The sequence below is a fragment of the Vigna umbellata genome, chromosome 3 (genome assembly GCF_029865625.1).
Source record: "Vigna umbellata cultivar VRB3 chromosome 3, Vumbellata_1.0, whole genome shotgun sequence".
In the NCBI taxonomy this organism is placed as follows: Eukaryota; Viridiplantae; Streptophyta; class Magnoliopsida; order Fabales; family Fabaceae; genus Vigna; species Vigna umbellata.
The window spans coordinates 14,898,181-14,921,112 of record NC_142167.1 but is presented as its reverse complement, the minus strand read 5'-3'; the positions used below and the strand labels follow the sequence as shown (position 1 = coordinate 14,921,112).

Sequence of the window (22,932 nt, the reverse complement as noted above, 5' to 3'; positions counted from 1 at the left end):
AAATAAATTTGAATGCAAAATAAATAAAAAATATAATATAATCCAAATCATTTTCTTGAAATATTCAAAATTAACCTTATCAAAATTTTAATTTTTTTTTACCCAATCTAATTTGAACTCTTAATGAATTAAACTGATTTATAAGTTTTAACTCATTGATAAGACTAATTTATATCAAATTTAAAACATATACAATTTTAATTTCATTTTAAAATTTATTATAGGTGAATATATATTTTTGTTAAGTAGATAATAATACTCACACCGTATTAATTATATGATTAAAAAAACTATGACCACTATTAAATATGAAATATTACATATTTATTATATGGCATATTTAATTATTATACTCACCCATGGAGTATTTTATTGTGTCGCATTAAGAGCGTTTCTGTTGTAGTGTGGTGTGTTATTATTTAATGTGTCATCTTCTTCAGATAATATAAGTGCTACTCCCCCACCCCATTGAAAATAGTTTAAAAAAAGAAGGTATGTTTTTAAATAATAAAGCTCATTTATAACAAATAATATACATAAACTATTTGATCCAATTTACACATTCTGTTCCTAGTTAAATATATATATATATATATATATATATATATATATATATATATATATATATATATATATATATATATTTAATAGCCCATTGTATAGATTAGAATTTATATAATATATTTTTTAAATATTGAAAAAATATTTATATTATTGTTATTTCATTCAAAAAGTAATATGCTTAGTCATGATGAAATGAAAATGTGATTTCGTAGTTAGATTGAAAACAAATTATAAAAATTTATTAATTGTATAATATTGATAAAATCGCATGATTAGATATTTCTTTATATATATATATATATATATATATATATATATATATATATATATATATATATATATATATATATATATATATGGCTTTAATAAACTATTTTTCTAGAGTTTTCTACTTTTTTTCTAAGAGTTTTATCTTTTGAGTAATCTTTTTGACAATCAGGAGGTGTCTAATCGATCACGGCGACGAGATCTAAATTTCTAGTCGATCAATTTATGTTATAGAGCAAGTAAGTTTCGACTCCATTTTCTTCTCCTGTCCCTAATCTGTTTTTGGAAGAAGCAAGTGTTGTTACATGTGTAATCTTGTTTCCTCTACTCATTCTTGGTTAATCTAAAGTCCCAAGGACTCTGTCCGCTTTCAATTTGATGTTTCATAGGTCTGTCTAAAAATTCCTTATGTTTCAAGTAATCGACGAGACGTTCTTTAGAGTTAGGAAATTCTTTGTGAGGTAAAGGAAGATAGAACTTGCCTATATTATGTTTGTCGTGCTAAAATAGTATCTATGAGAATAATATGATGAATTGAATGCAATCGTGATAATAATGTAGTATTTTCTATGTTTAAATAATGATATTGGTAGTTTGATGTGTGTATAAATAGAATGGTGTGAAATTGATGTTTTATGTTGTCATGAATGTGTGTGATGAATTTGTATTGTTGCTTGAAATTGAATTCAAAGTGTTTGGGATGAGTAGTGGTCAAATTCTTGAGTTTTAAGTCTAAAAAAGGGGGTTTGGATGGGTGAGTTTGAGAAAGAGAGGCTGAGGTAAGAAAGTAATTGTCTTGGTGTAGTCATGAGATACTTTGAGACTTGTTAGAGGTGTTGTTAGATTGAAATCTGTTATGAAACAAGATGGTAGTTCATTTATGAGTTTTGGTGTTTGGGGTTGTGTTAGAGTGTAAAAAAATTGAGGTTTGGAGTTGTGAGATTTTGAATTAGAAAGTATTGACTAAAGTGGACAATTTGAGATTTGTAATGGAGTCATTTAGGATTTCTCTAGGCCTTTAGTTGCTGTAATTGGTGTAAGAAGTGGTAGAAGTGAGTTTAGGTAGTCTAGAAAGGCTAGTTTGGGTTTGGAGTGGTCAATTTGAGTTAAAGGTGTGTTTTCCGAGGTGTTTTAGTGCCTAAGGGGTTGTAGGAAACATTTAAACTTGTATAGAGGGTCACCAAAGTTAGAATAAGAAAGTTCTCAATCAGGTGTGGTGCCGAGGCGCCCCCAAGCGCCCTCTTTATAGTGGTCTGGCACTCGAGCGCCCTTTTCGGGGGGTCTCACTGCCACTCACCAGTTTTAGGTTTTTCATGTTTGGAAATCTCAAATTTAGGGTTCTCGATATCACTTTTGGACATGTTTCCGTCGTTTTGGACCCTTTTGGAGCAGTTGGTGAGGGTTTCAAAGCTATTTTTCTTACCTAAGTGTGAGTATCAAGTTATTATGAAGAAAATTGTGTTATTGTGTGATTTCTGATAACTTGTATGAGTGTTTTTATTTCTTTAATGTATGATAAGTAGTCTCATGTATTGGTATACTATGTGAATGTGAAGTGATCTCATTGGTTTCAAGGTTGGAAAGGTTGGTTCCAAGGTGAAACTTCTTGGTGTGGTTAAAGTGTTTAGAATGAATGTAGGTAGCTCAATTTTGGGAGTTTTCCTGACACTCTAATGGTCATACATTCTCATATAGAGAGGTTTGACGCATGTGATGAAAGTAGCATGAGGTCTTAATATAGGTGCTTCTAGTATGGCATATGATGCGATACAGACTAACCTTGTAATGTGTGGTAGGGTAAAACCCAATTAGCAAAGGCTTTGCAAAGCAATCACCACAAGTGCATAACTCATCATATCTCGACATTCATTCTAGGTCCGGACAGTCAGTTTAGGTCTTTATTGCTAAGCTTTTGAGTTTATCTATATTATATATATGATTATTATGTATGTTTATTATGTGCATAATATAAATTATAATGGAATGTTTATTATATTATGAAGAAATGTTTTACCACTAGTTTATCCTTGTTTTTGTGTTGTTTGTCTTTGTTTATATTTTTTCTTTTGCGATGATCACCTAAGGGGTGTGAGCTTAGGAAAGACATCTCTCAGGGGATTCAACGTTTGGTTGAGAGAGAAAAGCAACATGATAGATAATCTTTGGTCCATCAAAGATAAGATCTCTTATTATAGTAGCTTCAAATTCTTTGTAAGTTCTCATCTTATTTTTGTAGTTTTATACTAATTGAGATTTACATTATGTTGATTAAAAAAATAAAATTAATATATAATTAATCTTCAAAACAATTGGCTTTTAATCTTAATTTCTCTTAAACACATGAAAACTATAAAAAAAACGAAATATATGTTAAATTCCCTTATAATCAGTGAAATTCAAAAGATAAAATTAACATAATTAAAAATTTTAGTGCTAACTAAAATTATAATTTTTTTCTAATTATTTTCAAAATAAAATATAGCAATACTTAATCTACTGTTTACTTATTTAATTTTATAAACAATTTAAATTGCGCAATAATATTATAATACGTGATAAAAAGAAGAAAAAGAAATTGTGGTGGGGTGCAAAGATTAAAGCATCACGAGAGATAATATCTGCACAAACTATCCCTTCGCTCCATCCCATTCATCAATGCCATCTTCTGTCAAGAAAAATTCACATTTCTCATGACTATTTCAAGTTTTGCAATAAATTCATAAATCTCAATATTTCCACAATTTTTTTTCCTGGTAATAAACTACAACATTTTTTGAATTTCAAATTATCCATTTTAAACATAGTTTTTAATTTAATTAAATCTTAAGTATTTATAAATTTGAATAATTTTAATTATTTTTTATCAAAAATATTACTCGGTTAAATGTTTAATTCTTTTTAATTTGATTTAAATATTTCCTCGTTAAATCTTTATATAATTAGATGACATAAATATTATTTTTATTTTTAACTTATAAACTTATTTATTTATTTCTTCTTCAATTTCCTCCAACTAATTAATAAGACTAATTTGACCTAAACTTTTACTCTTATAGTAAAACTTATATTTATTGATGGGCTTAACTAAAACATTTTTAAAAACATATTCAGTTTTATATATACTTATCATTTATTTTTTTTTATGAGAAACATTTTCTTTAACTTAAAACATATCCCCAACGGTATAGAATGTATCTTTTTCATTCTTTTACTGGATTCTTCCTTCAAATGTATGGTTACAAATTTCAAATGATAGATAATTTTTTATTATATTATTTTATGTGGTGATGAATTAAAAAATAGTATTACAGTAACATATACTTGACGTTGACGTGTAGATAATGTATATAAATAATATATTGGAGATATTTGAGAAAGTATTTTTAATAAATAATAATTATGTTTAACTCCAGTTTTTATTTTTAGAGAGTTTGAGTGTTTACATTATCGTAAGTCTTTCCATACGAGAGCAGTGGGTAACTCTGCATAACTGTATCATAAGTGAATTTCGCTGAAAAAACTTTTGAGGAAAGAATGATGAAAAGTAATACCATTATACTAACAGATAAAGCTCTCTAGAAAAGAGTGATGACAAGTAATACCTTTATACGGGAAAAATTATCAGTTCTGTTAAATAGATTTGGGGAGAGTGATTGAAATAATTTAAAATAAATTTTTTTATTGTTTATTTGAATAGATTTGGAGTCAAGTGAGACTGAATTTGGAAGTAAAGTTTGTAAGAATTAGTGTAAGATTTGATTGATGTGACAGATTAAAAAAATTTACTTCCATATTCACTCTCACTTACCTCCAAATCTACTCAAATAAACAACAATAAAATTTACCTTCAAATTTCCTTAATCACTATTCCCCAAACTCCTTTAAGTGAACAAAGCCTAAGAATGATGGAAAATGGAATTTGTTTAGAAAAACCTTGTGTTAAGTTGGATGAGTAACTTTTATAATGATGAGTGGTTGTTGATAGGTTACATGTGAGAGTTGCAAATTGATTCCTTATGCTGAGAGATTACTGGTGGTTGTATCATATGTTATAATGTTATGTTTTGAACAAGCGATGATATGTTGGAATAAGTGATGATATATATTGAATATGTGATGATATGTTTTGAATTATTGTTTAAGACAATTGATTTTGTAACTGGCTTGATAGAGTATAATGGTGTTGTGAGACACCATGGTTTGAAAAATTTTTTATATTATTATTAATATATATTATTGATTAAGATGTTTTATGTTTCTCTGTGCTCATTTTTCTTGGGTATTTGACTACGATGATCTTTTTTTATACACGAGCAAATATTAATGTAAATGTGGGTGAAAATACACAATTGTGAGAAGATGTGTCGAGATTTAGTGAAAAAAATGTTATTAAAAAATGCTATGGATTAATGTAATAAAATTTGTAAGGTTTTATAAACATTGAATTTATTTTATAGATTTTATGTAATGAAAAGTCAAATTAATTTTAAGTTTGAGAAATAAATAAATTTCAAAATTATAGTTTCATAGTAAATTAAGCAATTATTCAATATAGGAGTGTTACATCAATATTCATGTAAGTCTCGTATATATTTTGTGAATATATTTTTAAAATTTAAATGTATTTTTTAAATATGATCTAAAATAAAGTAAATGATATTAACAAATCTAGTTAATAAAATTATATTAGAAAATGTCTGTATAAATATTTTTTTTTCTAAAAAATAAATTTAAATAAATTAAAAAAATTGTATTGGTTAATGAAAAGATGGGTTGGTGTGAATAAGTGAGAAAAGACATAACGGTGGTGGGGTAGACTTCACAAGTTATCAAGAGGTATAATAATTATTGAGAAAAAAGATAAAGAAAATAAAAGTATAAAATATAAAATGCTAGCTGTGAACAATGGCTTCTTTTGAATATTAGATTGGTGAGTTTTCTCTACATTATCCAAACACCGAGTGAAAGCAACTAGGCAGCACGCCAACGAAGCTTTTATATATATATATATATATATATATATATATATATATATATATATATATATATATATATATATATATATATATATATAGGGTTTGCTAACGCGCGTACCAGGTTTTAGTAGACAAAAATATCCTTATATATTATGGATTCTAAGTTTTAAGGTTAAGGGTATTTTAATAATTTTCATTTTCAAAACTAAAAAAAAAAACCCAAAGTCTTACTCACCTCTCTCGTTCCTCTCAACCCTTTCTCTTTTCTCTTTCTCACTCCAATCTTTCTCTGTCATCCCTAACCCCAATTGAAAAAAATCAGAAACACTTGCCGTTAAATAATCTTATAATTTTTGTCTTATCTAATTTTATCCAATTTTCACAAGCAGAATTGGTAATTGACCTGGAAAAAAAATCAGAAATAGTCGCTGTTAAACAATTTCTTACAAAAAAATGATTTTATAATGAGTTTTTATTTTATAATTTTTGTCTTATCTAATTTTATCTAATTTTCACAAGCATAATGACATCAAAGGAATTGGTAATTGGCCTGGAAAAAAAATCAGAATCACTCAGTTGTTAAACAATTTCTTACAAAAAATGACTTTATAATGAGTTTTCATTTTATAATTTTTGTCGTATATAATTTTATCTAATTTTCACAAGCATAATGACATCCGAAAGAATTGGTAATTGGCCTGAAGGGTTTTTTTAGAGATGATGATTCAACATATGCAGATGATGAAATTAGAGAGGTTAGTGAAGATGGTGAAATTGAAGAGATCTTGAATGAACCTTTGCCTGAAGGTGAATATGTGAATGACTCAACTCTTTACAAAGACAAATTTTTTAAAGACAAGTGTTTCTGATTTTTTTCAATTGGGGCCAAAGTAGAATGACAGAGAAAAGGTTGAAGTGAGAGAGATGAAAGAGAAAGGATTGAGAGGAATGAAAGAGGTGAGTAAGGGTTTTGGGGGTTTCTTTTTTTTTTTTTTAAGTTTTGAAAATGGAAATTATTAAAATACCCTTAACCTTAAAATTTAGAATACATGATATATAAGGATATTTTTGTCTACTAAAATCCGGTACACATTGCTAAAATGTACCAACTGAAAAACAGGCGTACGCGCGTTAGTAAACCTATATATATATATATATATATATATATATATATATATAAACTAAAAAAAAATCTCAAATTATTATGAATTCTAAGTTTTAAGTTCAAGAATATTCGAATAATTTTCATTCTCAAAACTAAAAAGAAAAAAAAAATCCTGAAACCCTTGCTGACTTCTCTCGTTCCTCTCCACCATTTCTCTTTCATATTTTTCAATCCAACATTTTCTCTATCATCTTATGGTAGCCTTAACTGAAAAAAATTAGAAACACTCGCCTTTAAACAATTTGCCTTTGTAAAGAGTTGAGTCATTGACATATTCGACTTTAGGCAAAGGTTCATTCAAGATCTCTTCAAATTCATCATTTTCATTAACTTCTCTAATTTCATCATCTGCACATGTTGAATCATCATCTCCAAGAAAACCCTCTAGGCCAATTACTAATTCCATCTTATGTCATTATGCTTGTGAAAATTAGATAAAATTAGATAAGACAAAAATTATAAAATGAAAACTCATTATAAAATCATTTTTGTAAGAAATTGTTTAATAACGAGTATTTCTGATTTTTTTCCCAGCCAATTACCAATTTCTTTGATGTCATTATACTTGTGAAAATTAAATAAAATTAGATAAGAAAAAAATTATAAAATGAAAATTCATTATAAAATCATTTTTTGTAAGAAATTGTTTAACAACGAGTATTTCTGATTTTTTTCAGGCGAATTACCAATTTCTTCATATGTCATTATGCTTGTAAAAATTGGATAAGACAAAAATTATAAAATGAAAACTCATTATAAAATTATTTTTTGTGAGAATTTGTTTAACCGTCAGTGTTTCTGATTTTTTTTCAATTGGGACTACCATATGGTAGGATGACAGAGAAAATGTTGATATGAAAGAGAAATGGTTGAGAGGAATGAGAGAGGTCAGCAAGGGTTTCGAGGTTTTTTGTCTTTTTTTTAGTTTTGGATCAGGCGACTGACTGTCAACATTTATTGACAATTAATAGAAATAATGAGTCAGACCTAATAGTAAGCTCCCCCACGGCTAGGACAAGGAGTGTCTTTTGCAAGCACCCTTCCTCACGGCTAGGATAAGGAGATGAGTGATTCTCCTTGGACCTCACCTAGTTCATCCTGCACCTCCTAATTTTTTTTAAGGGTTAAATATATTTTTAGTCCCTAAACTATTGGCCGTTTCTGGTTTTCGTCCCTCTTCCAAAGTAAGGTACAATTTGGTCCTCATTCTTTATAAAAACGTTCGTTTTAGTCCTCAAAATTTTGTTTTTAGTCCTCGTTTTAGTCCTCAAAACGTTCGTTAGTTCGACTAAAACGAACGTTTTTTAAAGATTGAGGACTAAATTGTACCTTACTTTGGAAGAGGGACGAAAACCAGAAACGGTCAATAGTTTAGGGACTAAAAACATATTTAACCCTTTTTTTAATTCCAATTGTACCCCTACCCCTAACTCTACTTCTGTTGTGTCAGTGAGTATTGATTTTCTAAAAATGTTGACTCATCCACTCATAAAATTGAAACTTTTCCTTAGCTACATCTCACTTTAAACCCCACACCCCTGCTTCTTTCTCCCGTCTGCCGCATCTCATGTGAAACTCTACCCTTGAGTCTTTCTTCTTTCTCCTCTCTACCCTACTCCCTCGTTTTTCACAATTTTTTGAACGTGAGTGCTCTTCCTTCCCCTCTGTTCAGTTTTTTGCTCACTATTTTTCGTGTTTGTGCCTTAGCTCTCGTCTCTCATTTCTTCAATCGTCGGTGTCGTGGTTGTAGGGTGTCTTCTTCTCGTACATCAATGTCCAGGTTAGTTTGCAGGCCAAACCGCACATGGAACTGCAGTTAATGGCCGCCGCACTTAGAAGTGCGGATATGGTTGCACCGCAGTTGGATCTGTGTGAGACAATAACCGCAGGTGGATTTGCGTTTAGTTTTTGGAGGGCGCACTTGGAAGTGCGGATATGAGTTTTCCGCAGTTCGAGCTGCGCTAAGGCCAACCATTCGATTTGCGACTGTATTTTTCGATTTAGGGTCTCTACGGGGTCCTGGACTATGTTATTTTGTTATTAAGTTAGTATATTTTAGGTTTAATACCTCTTTTGGTCCCTCGAAAGGGGGCCAAAGTTCAATGTGGTCCTACCTTTTTTTAGAAGTTCAATGTGGTCCCACCTTTTGTAAAAAGTGTGCAATCAAGTCCTTTTTGAAAACGACGTTAAGTTTTTAACGGAGCAGCTGACAGGGTGGACTAAAGTTAGCTACGTGGCTGTGTGTGGGTAATACGTGGTTGTGAGAGGGGGTACGTGGCTGTGAGAGGGTAAATGTGATAAATGTGATAATATTACTCCTTCTCTTTTCCTCTTCAGAATCCCACAAACCCTAAGGAGAGCCTCTGCAGGAGTGCGGTCGGCGGGTGGCGGCGTTGATGGTAAGGAAGAGAAGAGGTTTCTCCCGACGGGAAGAGAGGAGGATAATGCAACTATGACCATTGGAAGTTGGGACTTGGAAGCGAGAAAATTTGAAAGTGTGTTATTCCAACCTCATTACTTTCTTAAAATATCTCAGTGAAGTGCTGCACCTCTCGCTTCTTACTGCACCTCTCAAAAGATCTTTTTGTCCTTTGAATGAAAACGAAAAATAAAACACAAAAATATAAATAAAAAAAACATAATTAATAAATAATCCTTTCTTTTTTATCGTATTTATTTTATATTATTTCATTTAATTTATTTTGATTCGATAGATTTTATTTGGTTTGATTTTTATTATATTTTTATTTTATTTTATTCCTTTTGAATTTATTTTGATTTGATTTGTTTTATGTGATTAGATTTTATTTTATGGATTTTATTTTTATTTTGTTTGAGTTGTTTTGATTTTATGTTATTCTATGGTGTTTTATTTCATTTTATTTTATTTTGTATGATTTTATTTTATTTTGTTTGATTTTACTTATTATGTTTGATTTGATTTCATTATTTTGTTTTATTTGATTTTAGTCTTTTTACGGTTTCTTTCTGCATTTTGGGAAAGAAGTAATGAACTCTTACTGTTTATTCCACTGTTCTTCCACTTTTACTTGATACCATTTCCAGCCAAATTTTCTTTCGCAAGAAGGAATTGAAGCAATCAAAACAGAAAGAGCCTAGAAGAAATGAAAGGGCCTAGAAGAAAAACAAAAAGAGTCTGGAACAGAGGGGAGAATTAGAGAAGGAAAGAGTGATGGTACAAGATAGAACGCGAACCCTCTCGCCAGCCACCCAATCGCGACCTTATCTCCTTCTCAGAACTGCAGAGCCACCACGAAGGCTGTTTCGCGAGAACGTCGCACCTCCGTTCAACTCCACCATCGCGCCACCTTCGGCCATCTCCTCCACATCTGTCCCCTCCTAACTCCAATGTTCACTCACGTCGATTTCGGTCGCCGTAACTTCCGTCATAACCGTCGTCTCCGTCCATGCGGCGCCGCTCTTGCTTCGGTCACGAAGAATGAAGGAGAGGCTCTCCTTAGGGTTTGTGGGATTCTGAAGAGGAAAAGAGAAGGCGTAATATTATCACATTTATCACATTTATCCTCTCACAGCCACGTATCACCCTCTCACAGCCACGTATTACCCACACACTGCCACGTAGCTAACTTCAGTCCACCCTGTCAGCTGCTCCGTTAAAAACTCAACGCCGTTTCCAAAAAGGACTTGATTGCATACTTTTTACAAAAGGTGGGACCACATTGAACTTCTAAAAAAAGGTAGGACCACATTGAACTTTGGCCCCCTTTCGAGGGACCAAAAGAGGTATTAAACCTATATTTTATTTTAAGAATTTTTTGTTTTGTTTGTAAAATTTGATTTTTTTTGTTAGGGTTTAATGTTAAATGAAGAACTGAAGAAAACAATATAACAGTGCATTGAAGAACTGAAGGAGTGAAAAATGAAAATTAGAAAAATAACAGTGAAGGGGTGCATGTACAATAACAATGATATTTAGGGTTGTTGAAGGTTAGGAAGATTGCTGGTGGTTGAGAAACCATTAAGTAAAGAGGGAAAAAGTGTAAAATGGGAGGTGTAGGGAGAAGGAGGTGAGGTGCAGGGAGAACTGCTATTGGATGATAGGACAGACAACTTTAAATACTTTGAATTAGAGATCTCAACCCTACCTCTCTATATATAATATGAAATAATATGCAAAAAAAATTGTAAGAGTTTTAATATATTTATAGTACAATGTCGATCTTGATTCCTTTAAGAATTGTCTCTAGTTAAAATGGAGACGTTTGGACAACTCACCTTAGTTGGTTTAAAAGCAATCTTCAATCTAGTTTGAGTGGTTTTAATGTTTTATACTATGAGGAAGAACAAATCTTAAAATATATCCATTATATTACTTAATTTATTTTAAATATCTATAGTTGCATTCTAAACTTGTAATAAAAGTACACTCCACTAGTTTCCGTAAAGTGTAGGAACTATTTATTGATAAATAATATATATATATATATATATATATATATATATATATATATATATATATATATAAAAGTTGAATTCAGTAACTCACAATACTTGAAAATATCTTAAGATTTAAAATATTTATAAATCATTTATTAATTAATTTTTTTAGTTAACAAGATTATTAAGATACTATTTTTGTTAAGTTTATACTTATTCGTATACTCTAAATTATCTTATTTTTTGGACTTCTAATATATCTTTTTTATGTTTAAATTTTAATTATAACTTTAATATTATGTTAATAAATGAAACTTAATATTATAAAATTTGTTTGTAAAATAAAATTTATATCTATTTATATATTCAAAATTGATATTATTTTTAATATACACGTAACTTTCAATCCATAGTTCTTATTATCTGTAAATTTTGTCAACATGTTAAAAGAGAATAACAATCTTTCATTGTTTCTTATAAAAAAGTGTTTCTCTTTGTGTATGACTTTGATGTTATATCACTAGAATGTATTCGACTTAATCAATCATTACTTTTGGTTTTTTTAGTTATGAACACATATGATTACTTTTAAATGTATTATAAGCGTCAATGATTTTGTATATACGATTATTCTGATTTTATTTATACTATTTTTTAATGCAACTCACATAAAATTATAATATTTCTGATTTCATTGTTTTATCATTTCACACTTTTATGTTTGTGACAGTGAAAATAATATCTTTACCTCATTGTTCATATTTCTCTTCCATCAAAATAACTTTCACATTGATCCTCATAACTTAAAATTGTTCTTGTCAATTTTTTATATTAAATTAAATAATTTAATTTTATCCGACTCAATAAAATCATTTAAAGTTGTTTGTGTTTAGTGTGTTCTGTTTTGAAATGGATTCATGGTGTGTTGTGTTTGAGAAAAGCAGAGCATGAAGCAGACAAGTAATGTGGTTGGCACTGAAAGAAGCAAATTATAAGAAAAAATCATAATAGTTTTATCTGGAGATTCAACACAGTCATCGATTGATTTTGAGTATTATAGCCGCGAATCAGGAAAGTTGAGTATCTTTAAACATGACACCATCCGCCACAGAGGTTTTCTTCCTAATAATTCAATTCACTCATCATTTTCTCATTTTTGCTTCTTTCTATTAAATTTCAAGCTTTTATATATTAAATACATAGATAACTAATAATAAAAAACTTAGTAATTAAATATAATATTTAATAGTTTAACATACTAATATATATAAGATTATGTCATATTAGAATAGTAGAATATAATCAAATGGAATGAAATCTTGAATTGATAGCTACCGAAACATTTTGGGATTTTGTGTGACCGAGACATTTATTTTTGACTTGTGTGATCCGCTTGTATGTTATCAGTTTAGACCGTTCGGTTATCTTTAGTATTGACTATTTGGTGGACTTCAGTTTTGATAGCTCGATTTACTTCATGGAAAAAAAGGGAAATACCTGTAAAAGACACCCTCAAGTTAGGAGCGATTTTTATGAACGGTTCATTAAAGTTAAATAACTGTTTATCAAGTGTGAGTTGAACGTGAGTTTACTTCGAACCTAAATCCTTATTTATAGAGTTTAAAATAATCTAACCAATTAATTTAATTCTTAATGGTCATTAATGCAAACCTTAACGATAACCATTATCACATTTATTTGTGCATTAATTTTGCTCAACATCGGGACCGAACAGCTGAGAAGCTTGTCGGGATCGAACGGTAGCATATAAGCCCAAAATAACGTAAAGGCTCTCTTGCATTTTTACCGATCGGTCGGCTATGAACCCATAGTAACATAGTTCAGCTTTTGTAGATGATGATGAGGATCTCTGTAAGTCCTTAGAGGAAGGAAGAAGATTGGGTCTTAAAAATCATGAGGAAGAGGTGTTGTAGCTCTTAAAAACCATGAGGAAGAGGTGTTGCGTTGTTTGCTACCTCAAAATCATAATAATGAGACTGATGGTCAAAACCCTACGGCTAGATGGAAGAATGTCTGGGGTATACTAATATCCATGTAAGCTTAGAAGTTGGATCCATAGTGTTCATCTATTCTGCTGCTGACTTCTGAAGATTTGCAGCTGAATTTATAGTGTTAATTTCCTTATTAAAACTTCATTTTCTTGAAAGATATATGTTCGTGGAAATTTATAGTTGTTTGAATTAAATTTGGTCTTTATCGGTAAATTTTTTATTAATCTTTAAAAGTTAGACTATCTTAAAAAATTATACATAATAAGATTTTTAAGATAGAGGCTTGGTTCTTGGACCACGTGTCTTTCCGCAGGCATCTCCCTCCACGCAGAGCGATATGGAAACAACTGCAACCAACCATATTATTACATAATAATAACTTAAAAAATTAAAAAGAAACAGAATATGAAGTTCCAACCCAATTAGAGTGGCAGCAGACACAGTACGATGTTTTTGGTGGTAAGACCATGTGGTTCTTCTTCTGCGGGTATTCATCGTCTTCACCCCACTCCCACATCGCACCGTAGCAGAAACGTCGTCATTCGATGCTCGCTCAGCAGCGTGCAGGAGAAGAAGGAGAAAGCTGAATTGGATTCGGAGCTGCAGCCTTCGCTGGCATTTCCACCGATCAGGGCGGCGAAGAGGGTGGTTCTGGTGAGGCACGGGCAAAGCACGTGGAACGCAGAGGGGAGAATCCAAGGAAGCTCTAATTTCTCTGTTCTGACGAAGAAGGGGGAGTCTCAGGCTGAGACCTCACGCCAAATGCTCATCGACGACCACTTCGATGCCTGCTTTGCCAGGTTTCTTCATCATCATCATCATCATTATCATCGTCTTCCATTGCTTAATGCAATTGTTAGTTATTATGATTATGGCTCTTCGTGACACTGGATTTTCTTCTTTGTGCTCTTTATTGTTCCAATAATGTGTAGTCCTTTGGCTCGATCCAAGAAAACCGCCGAAATCATTTGGGGATCTCGCCAGGACCCCATCATTACCGACTTTGATTTGAGGGAAATCGATTTGTACTCCTTTCAAGTATGCTATGCTCCACTCTCACACAATTATCATTTTTTTTAGTTCAATTTCTACTTAATGTCTGTTTAGCAACTTTTATAGTCAGTGTTGACCAATTGTAAATCATGCTCACTGTGATTGTTTATATTCTATTTTCTCTCTTTATGTTCCCTGGTAATTAAAAAAAGAACATAATTAGAGTGCACTGTGTTGACTTAATGGTCAGATACCTGCGCTCATACATGCTGGTGATAATTCATTTAGTGAAAAATTCATAAAGTGAAGGATTCTCCTTGTGCATGAAAGCACGTTGAGCCGACGATACTAGTGTATCCAATAGGCTGGAGAAAACCAGTTGTATGAAAAAATAGAATAACTGTTTAAGAAAACGTTTTGCTTTCATTCTTTTGTTGCTTTACATGTAGTCATAAAACGTGTCACGTTTTCGTGATGTCAAAGATTTATATACGAAATAGTTTTACTATTTGTTGCACAAATTAAATAAGCCTGTATCTTTTTAAGTACTACAATGGTGTTTGTATTGTACCGAGGTATAGCTTGTGACTTGGTGAGGTGTGACTGATATTGTGTTACTTTAGGGTCTGCTGAAGCATGAGGGGAAAGCAAAATTTGGTTCTGCTTATCGTCAATGGCAGGTGGATGCTGAGAATTTCATCATTGATGGTCATTATCCAGTTAGAGAATTGTGGGAACGTGCTAGAAGCTGCTGGACTAAAATCTTAGCTCATGATAGCAGGTCTGTTCTTGTGGTTGCTCACAATGCTGTTAATCAGGCTCTTGTTGCCACAGCAATTGGTACCGGTTTCTCCCTCTGAGGAAATTTTGATGATGAAAAGAAAAGATCAAATTTTTGTCAATTTGAATAGTATGCTCAGTTTTTTTCTTCCATTCCTAAAAATCAGGTCTGGGGTCTGAGTATTTCAGAACATTACTTCAGAGCAATTGTGGTGTTAGTGTGCTGGACTTCATCCCAAGATCTGATGATGGATCTCCGCATATTTGCCTTAACCGCTTAAATCAGGTATATGCCCCATTTACTTGGTACAATGCCACAAAGTGGACCATCTGAGGTTAAATGTGGAATTGGCTTTGCTATCCTCTGCCATAACTTCAAAGTTAATGTGAATGAAGAGTGTGTTATTCCCTCTTTATTAACAAAAAAAATGTTTTTTATTATAAAAAACTGTTCTACAAACAGAGTTGAACTTTAATGCAGACCCCTGGTTCACCTATTGCTGGTGGGAAATCTGGAGGTCGAGAGACAAGTAAGAGGATCGTACTTGTTTGTAATGGATCAACACAAGGAAATACAGAGGTATGAAACAATGGCTAAAATGTATTTGATAAATTTCTAAAAATTGAGTCTTTATTTAACTTACTTCTGTGAAGTTAAAACTGATATGCTGCTGCGGATACTCTACCCTTTTGAGCCATTTCTTTTCTAGTACTTGCAGCGAAGTACTTTCTTATGAACCAAGCAATGTCAGTTGAAACATTAAGTAATTACCGAGCGTTCTTATGACTCATTCTAATATCCAATGCAAGTTGCCTTGAAATGAAAATTGTGAGATATAAAACCATTTGTATGCTTTCACCCAAAAATCTTCATGTGAGATACAAAATCATTTTTGTTTTAATAAAATTTTCATGTGATGGCAGTGATGCATATCATGAACTTATTTGGGGATATTTTACCCAAAAAGCTTAAGGTTTTGGAGTAGATAGTTCATCTTTCAGGTTTTCATATAGTCAACCATGTGGTTTAGAGTTGTGCTTTCACCAAATAATTTAAGTTTTTGGGATGATCGATTGATCTGGTCTATGATCCCAAATGCATTTCTTCACATCCAGGTTCTAAACAAACTACCTTATGTTAACAGGATGGTTTTCCTTTGGGTGGTGATCAACCATTGAACATGCTTGGTGTCATACAGGTATTACATCCAATAATCAGAAATAGATGGGGAAAAGTTATTTCATCTGACCTTTTGCATGTATAACAGTCCCAGAAATCTGCAGAGCTACTACTTGATTTGAGAGTGAGTTCCATAATTAGCAGTCCTAATAAAGCCTGTGTTGGGACAGCCTCGGTAATCTCCCAGGTAGGCTCACTTTTGGTACTTTGTAGTTAGTTCCTTCACGCCAAATTCCTAGTTCTATCATGTCAAATTCCTATTTCCTAGTTTAATCTATTAATTGCAAGTACTTGCATCTACTTCTACACTGACTCTGGTTTTATACACACATTCTCCTCTGGAGAGTTTTGGTTTCTTTTTCTATTTATATTTGTTCTCTTCTGATTAAATTGTTAGATTTAAATTTAGGTACAAGAAGCTGCAGACTGCTTGGGAGCTGACTGTGTGCCTCGATATGTTGAGATGAAGCAGATGGGGGACCTTGATGTTGAAGCTATCTTCAAACAATCTGAAACGGCAAGTAATGTTTGAATGTGGAAACGTGGATCAATCATTTGTTCACATTTTCCTTTCACTGAAATGGATACCTTAGTCAATGTAGTATTTTCTGTACTGGGAGGATGTTTACAAAGGAATGATCACAAAAACTTGCTAAATACCAATTGAAGATATAGATAAAAAGCGTGATGACAAACAATGTTGAGAAGTAGAAGGAAATTGTGACCATCTCAATGTACCAAGAAATTCAACTAGAAAAAGGTTTTGCCAAGTGTTTGGTACCAATAGCTGCTTGTAATTTCAATATCCATCTTTTTAGTCTTCTTAAACAACAAGAATTGGCTAACAGTTTATGTGTGCATTATTAGTATTTTCTGTCTAATTTTCATTTATTTACTGCAGGATATATCCAATTTTCCGCCATTTCAACCTGGTTGGTTAAATAGAGTAGATGATGGACTGAGAACAACATTATGGAATCAATCTGGAAAAGCCTGGCTATCTTTGTTGGATGAAATATCTGGTGAATCTAAGCCAGGAGAAGTTATAGTGGCAGTTGGTCATCCTGCAATCAACATAGCACTAATGGGGCACTGCCTTAATTTGAGCAAAGAATGGTTGGGATCATTTCATCTTGATGCAGGTAGCGTTAGTGTTCTTGACTTCCCTGATGGAGCTAAGGGAAAAGGTGTCATCAGATGCATAAATTATACTGCACATTTGGGGAGATGGTCCATACCTATCACAAGATCAACAGAAGATGGTGAAGAGTTTTAAGTGTAAACATGTGATTCTAAAATGGAATTGAAATAACACCCATATCTGAATTGTAGAGTTTCAGAGGTTCAACATGGTCAAGATGGTTGAAATTTCAAGGCATGATATGATGACTGCAAAAGTGAAATCTTATAAGGTATTTCGCTTATAAGATCACTTCAAGATATAGATATTGCTTGATGTGATACGTACAGTTCATAACACCAATCATCCAAGATTACTTTCTCAATTGTGCTGCATTTTTCTTTTCATATAGCAATTTAGAATATAGAATTTTATGTTGATTCGTGACTATTTTTCTGTCTAGAAACAAAATCAATGAACTGTGCTCTTTGGCAGAATTCAAAAGATACAGCAAAAAATGCTACGACTCTGATGAAATTCGTTATTGGAGAGGCATTGAACATGTTATAGAACAAAAGTTGTTCTGTCTAGTATTTTTTATTCTCCTTTCTTCTACAGATAAGTAGTAAAAGAAAACGTGTTCTATATGTCGTTTTAATATAATGAATCCAGAGAAATATGAAAGGGAAAACAAGTTTCTTAATATTATATACTTTTAGATCCAACTATCAAGGGTGTTTTAAATTTCCATTGAACCAATCTTCAATTCTCGTTTAACAATGCTTTAACATGTTCAACACTCTTTTCTTTTTTTATGTATATATAGTAAGTCAAATTTACCTGAAATTTCACTTCACTTCCAACATTGAGTTTCTTTATTTTTTTTTTTTATGTTTTTTAACTTCAACTCAATTTAATTTCCTAAATAAAATAATAATTTTAATTGTGTTATGAATTTAAATTAAGTTTAGGCATAAATGCAATCCAGAAACAAAAGCATTTCAACCAAACACCACTCATAATTAAAGAAAAGTGATCAAATTCAGGAAGAAAAAAAAAGAAAAAACAATTTTTTTGAAAATTCAAATATAAATCTAAGTCTTGCATTAAATAAAAATTAAAAATTAAAAATCATTTAAAAAAATGTATATACTCATTATCTTGAAAATTGAAATAATTTTAATCTTTTATGTAAAGTAGGCTCATATATTGTATGTCTTTAATGAATAACGTAGAAAGATCCATACAAACATAAAAAGAAATAAACTTTTTTCTTAAGAAACTCCAATAAACTGTTAAATAAGTTTTCTCCCTTAAATAACTAGAAAGAAAAATTCACTGAATTATGACATTTATAAATCTTTGTATCATCATGATATATATACAATTATGTACATATTAAAGAGAATTATATTCCGAGTATTTCATTTCTTAAATGGTTTCAAGCAACTTTATTTATACATTACGAAATAAAAGTTTTAATGGTTAGAGAATAATATAAAAAAAATCATACATTACCGTTTTTCATTTCATTGGTAAAATAGTAAAAATATTACTTAAAACAACTATAAAAAGAACAGGTATGATTAAATTTATTGGATAAGATACACATGTTTTAAAACGTGAGAATAATAACGTTATGCGATATTTAACTATCACTCATTGTCACAAGAATAAGGTGAATAGTGTCAGAAACAGTGGTAATTGGGTATAGTTTTAAATAATGTAGTTGAGCATTAATCTATTCCTCTGTTTCTCTAGCTGCATAAATTTGTAGAATCTTGTTATAGCAAAATTTGTATAATTCTGCCATGAGATGGTGAATTTTTAGACTTAAGAAGATTGAATATGTAACATCCTTAATATTTGTACAAAACTGAATAAACACATTCTTTTTTTTTAATATGACTAATAACATGCTAATATATATATATATATATATATATATATATATATATATATATATATATATATATATATATATATATATATATATATATATTAACCAAATAAAAAACGCATTCACATTCAATTACATAACACGTGATTTTACCACATAATGTTTTATCAAAATCAATATTTTATTTCTTTCACTAATTCATGCATTATTTTAATTTCTTTCAAGAAAATTAGTATTTCTTTTAGTCATTATAACTTTAAATATTTAACTCTCCTTACTTCAATGAGAGTATTTTCACTGAATTTTATTTTGAGCACAATCAATTTTCTCTCAAATTTGTCTTATATATATACAATTAAACCTTAAAATAATCAATTTTTTAGATTATAAGGAAAAAATAAAATTAATCTTTAGAATGTTGCATGCATTAAAAAAACTAAAAACAAAAAACAACTCTAAAGACAGATTTCACCTATCTTATCTTAAATTATTTGGAGTAGATTAAAAGATTTCTCACATAAATTTCTTTTGTTGTGTCCAATATTTAAAAATGACGAAAAAATACTAAAGTTTTTAAAAGAAAAAATTTCTAAACTAGAAAGCAACCAATACATCAAATGGATGAACTCTAATAATGTACTTAAGTCAGAACAATATGATAATACAAATTGAACATATTCAACTATTTTACTTACCAAAGTAAAGAAGTTCCAAACTTAAAAAACAAATAATATCTAAAACGAGTAATTGACTTAATAATATTATCCCAATAAGATAATACAAATCGAACATATTGAAGCATTTTCAGTCACCAAAATTCTTCAATGGAAGCCGTTGTTTGTTCATTTTGAACTGAAAGAGATATAGAATTTCACAAATTGAAAACTGTGATTCATGTTTAAACTTGTTCAATGATTTAGTATACCATTTGATCCGTCCCATCACACGGAACTAGTCGTTGATTTTGCCGACACTGTCAGATATGATATTCTGATTATCTTTGAGAAAGAAAAGAAAAGGGTGTTCAGAGTTTTAAGTGTCACTTTCATCAATCAAGTTAATTAAAGCTTGTGTTGTTGGAAGTCCCACATCGACTAGAGATAAGGCCAATTTATAATATATAAGTGAGGTGCAAACCTCACCTTAAAAGCCGGTTTTGTGGGGTTGAGTTAGGCTTAAAACCCACTTTCTAATATGGTATCAGAGCCATGGTTAGTGCCTATGTCTATACCTCGGCGTGAAGGGGGTGTGTTGGAAGTCTCACATCGACTAGAGATAAGGCCAATTTATAATATATAAGTGAGGTGCAAACCTCACCTTAAAAGCCGGTTTTGTGGGGTTGAGTTAGGCTTAAAACCCACTTTCTAACATGTGTTAATGAGAAAATGAACCCTTAACCAAACTTCCCTAAAGCAACACAAAAATCCCATGTAAAGGAACATTTTTTTATTCCTAGTTGTCTTTGCAGCAAAGATTCATTTATTACTTTTAGGTATCTTATTTCCAGTTTTTTACTTATCTCTGGTGATATTGACATAGGACTAATTGCACAGGCTTATCAGAGAAAAAAAAAGTTATACAGAGCACTAACTGAAAAAATAAATGGTCACACTGCATCAAAATTTTAAACAATTAACTCATACATTGTGTTTATAATTAAGTTTCTTCTGTTAATAAAGGTTAGAAACTAACTTTGAATCCTCGATAATTTATAATCATGTTGGTGAATAGGATATGCATCGTAAAATCTTGTATATGCAATTGTTTATATACTTAAATACTTTATAGGGTTTCATCTCACTAGGTCTAAGTCCATTCATTTTTGTCAAATGTTTTGGATATTCTAAAAGAAACATGAATGTTAAGCGGTGAGTTATGTTCTACTCTTTTTCTAATTAACATAAATTCTCATAATAAAATAAAAAGTTATTTAGACAATTTCAACTTCTATTGCATATTGAAAGAAAAGTTGTTTTATATTATCAAGACTTATATTTTTTTTCAATTTATTAAGTTAATTTATGCAATCATTTACTAATTATATCATTATTGACCTTTGTAATATATCTTTAGGTATATGAAGTCTAGTCCTTCAGAAGGATTTTTCTTTGTTGTTGATTTCCATATTTAGATAAAGGCTTTCAGTGATTCAGATTGGACCACTTTCCCTAACACTAGAAGGTCCACCACAAGTTTCTGCATTTTTCCTAGGTTCATCTCTCATCTCATGAAAGTATAAGAAACATAACATTATTTTCAGGTCCTTCACTGAAGTCGAGTATCGTGCTCTAGCTGTTTCGTTTATGAGATACAATAGCTTCACTATCTCTTTCATGATCTCCACATCCAGACTGCTAGCTTTTTATCGTAACAATAAATCCGTCAAGCATATAGCTCACAACATGACTTGGAGTGTCATGTTGTACGCGAGAAGAACCAAGTCAATATCTTACATCTTCTCCCAATTCGTTCAAATGAACAATTTGTTGACATCTTCATCAAGTTTCTCACTGTGTTCACTTTCGATCTATCATCCTCAAGCTTGGATTAGTCAACATACATCATCCAATTCAATGGGAGGCTATCAAAACAGTTAGGTTAGTTGAGATTACTGCTTAGAGATAGTAATCGTTAGTTCCTTTTCTCCCATGTAAGAAAGTAATAGACAATTTCAATAAGAGATTCGTGTTTCCCTTACCTATTTCTAGCTTATCGCTCTACTTCTATGTCTTCCTCCTCTACTGTAGCCATGAGCGCCTCTCCCACTGTAGGTCTTCTTCCTTCATACCATCTCTGATACACAACTTGATGCTTTTAGGTTCTTGTAGGTGTTGGGTTATTGTGATTTGTGTGAGTAGTGCTAGTTAGTCTTGTCAGGTAGTTAGTGGTTGATACTTTTTCAAAATTTAGAGTGTGAAAGAGATGGATAATATATTCTTCTTTGAAGTTTCATATGCCTTGGGATTGCTTACAAGATCATGATCAGGGAAAACCATCTACCTTTAAATATTCTTCAAATGTGTGTACAAATGAAATAGTTAATTACTAGTTTTTTAATCTTCAAGGAAACTTACTTTTTTTTAAGAATTGTGAAAATGACTTTTAAATTGAATAATATGCTTGATAAAAGCATGATTATAATAACTAAGTATTATGAGTTTATTCATACTACAAATAAACTTAGTAGAGATAAGTGAAAGAAAATTAACTAAATCTATGAAAGTAAAGATTTCTAAAATGCAATAGTAAATTTTAAAGGTCTTTTAAAATATGAGAGAGATCAATAATGATAAATCTTGTAATATACTAATGAATTTGATTATTAAATTGTTTGGTGTTGTATTTGTTTACTATCTTTTATCAATATATTTACTTAATTTTTCTTTTCATAGAATTTTTGTGTGCATGGATATAATGTAATTTTATCATATTTAATATGATTCTTCGTATCTTTTTGTTCTTTTTTATTTTTAATAAATCTTTTATATAATTATCGTGATGCCTAACGTAATTCTATTTTGAAAAAAAAAACGGTAACACTTAAACATTAAAATGT

The 22,932-nt window shown here is 30.7% G+C and overlaps 1 protein-coding gene and 1 long non-coding RNA gene across 2 annotated transcripts; both read left to right on the top strand.

Moving 5' to 3' along the window:
- The first annotated feature begins 8,935 nt into the window (after nt 1–8,935).
- LOC148201706 (uncharacterized) lies at nt 8,936–11,171 on the top strand. Its single transcript, XR_015784826.1, has 2 exons — nt 8,936–10,691; nt 10,805–11,171. It is a non-coding gene; the product is annotated as an uncharacterized LOC148201706 (long non-coding RNA).
- A 2,615-nt stretch (nt 11,172–13,786) lies between these two features.
- LOC124840803 (putative 2-carboxy-D-arabinitol-1-phosphatase) lies at nt 13,787–17,926 on the top strand. The gene is made up of 9 exons (XM_047316928.2): nt 13,787–14,203; nt 14,336–14,441; nt 15,020–15,236; nt 15,344–15,462; nt 15,658–15,756; nt 16,322–16,375; nt 16,445–16,543; nt 16,766–16,873; nt 17,258–17,926. Exons 1-9 carry the CDS (start codon nt 13,851–13,853, stop codon nt 17,630–17,632), a joined length of 1,530 nt encoding a protein of 509 aa, XP_047172884.2. The 5' UTR covers nt 13,787–13,850; the 3' UTR covers nt 17,633–17,926.
- The last annotated feature ends 5,006 nt before the right edge of the window (nt 17,927–22,932 follow it).

Bases quoted from the DNA above. Each gene is read 5' to 3' on its own strand.
- LOC124840803 (XM_047316928.2), top strand. From the start codon at position 13,851: ATGTTTTTGGTGGTAAGACCATGTGGTTCTTCTTCTGCGGGTATTCAT. The intron at 14,204-14,335 runs GTTTCTTCATCA...AATAATGTGTAG, and splicing joins TTCGATGCCTGCTTTGCCAG to TCCTTTGGCTCGATCCAAGA. The intron at 14,442-15,019 runs GTATGCTATGCT...GTGTTACTTTAG, and splicing joins TCGATTTGTACTCCTTTCAA to GGTCTGCTGAAGCATGAGGG.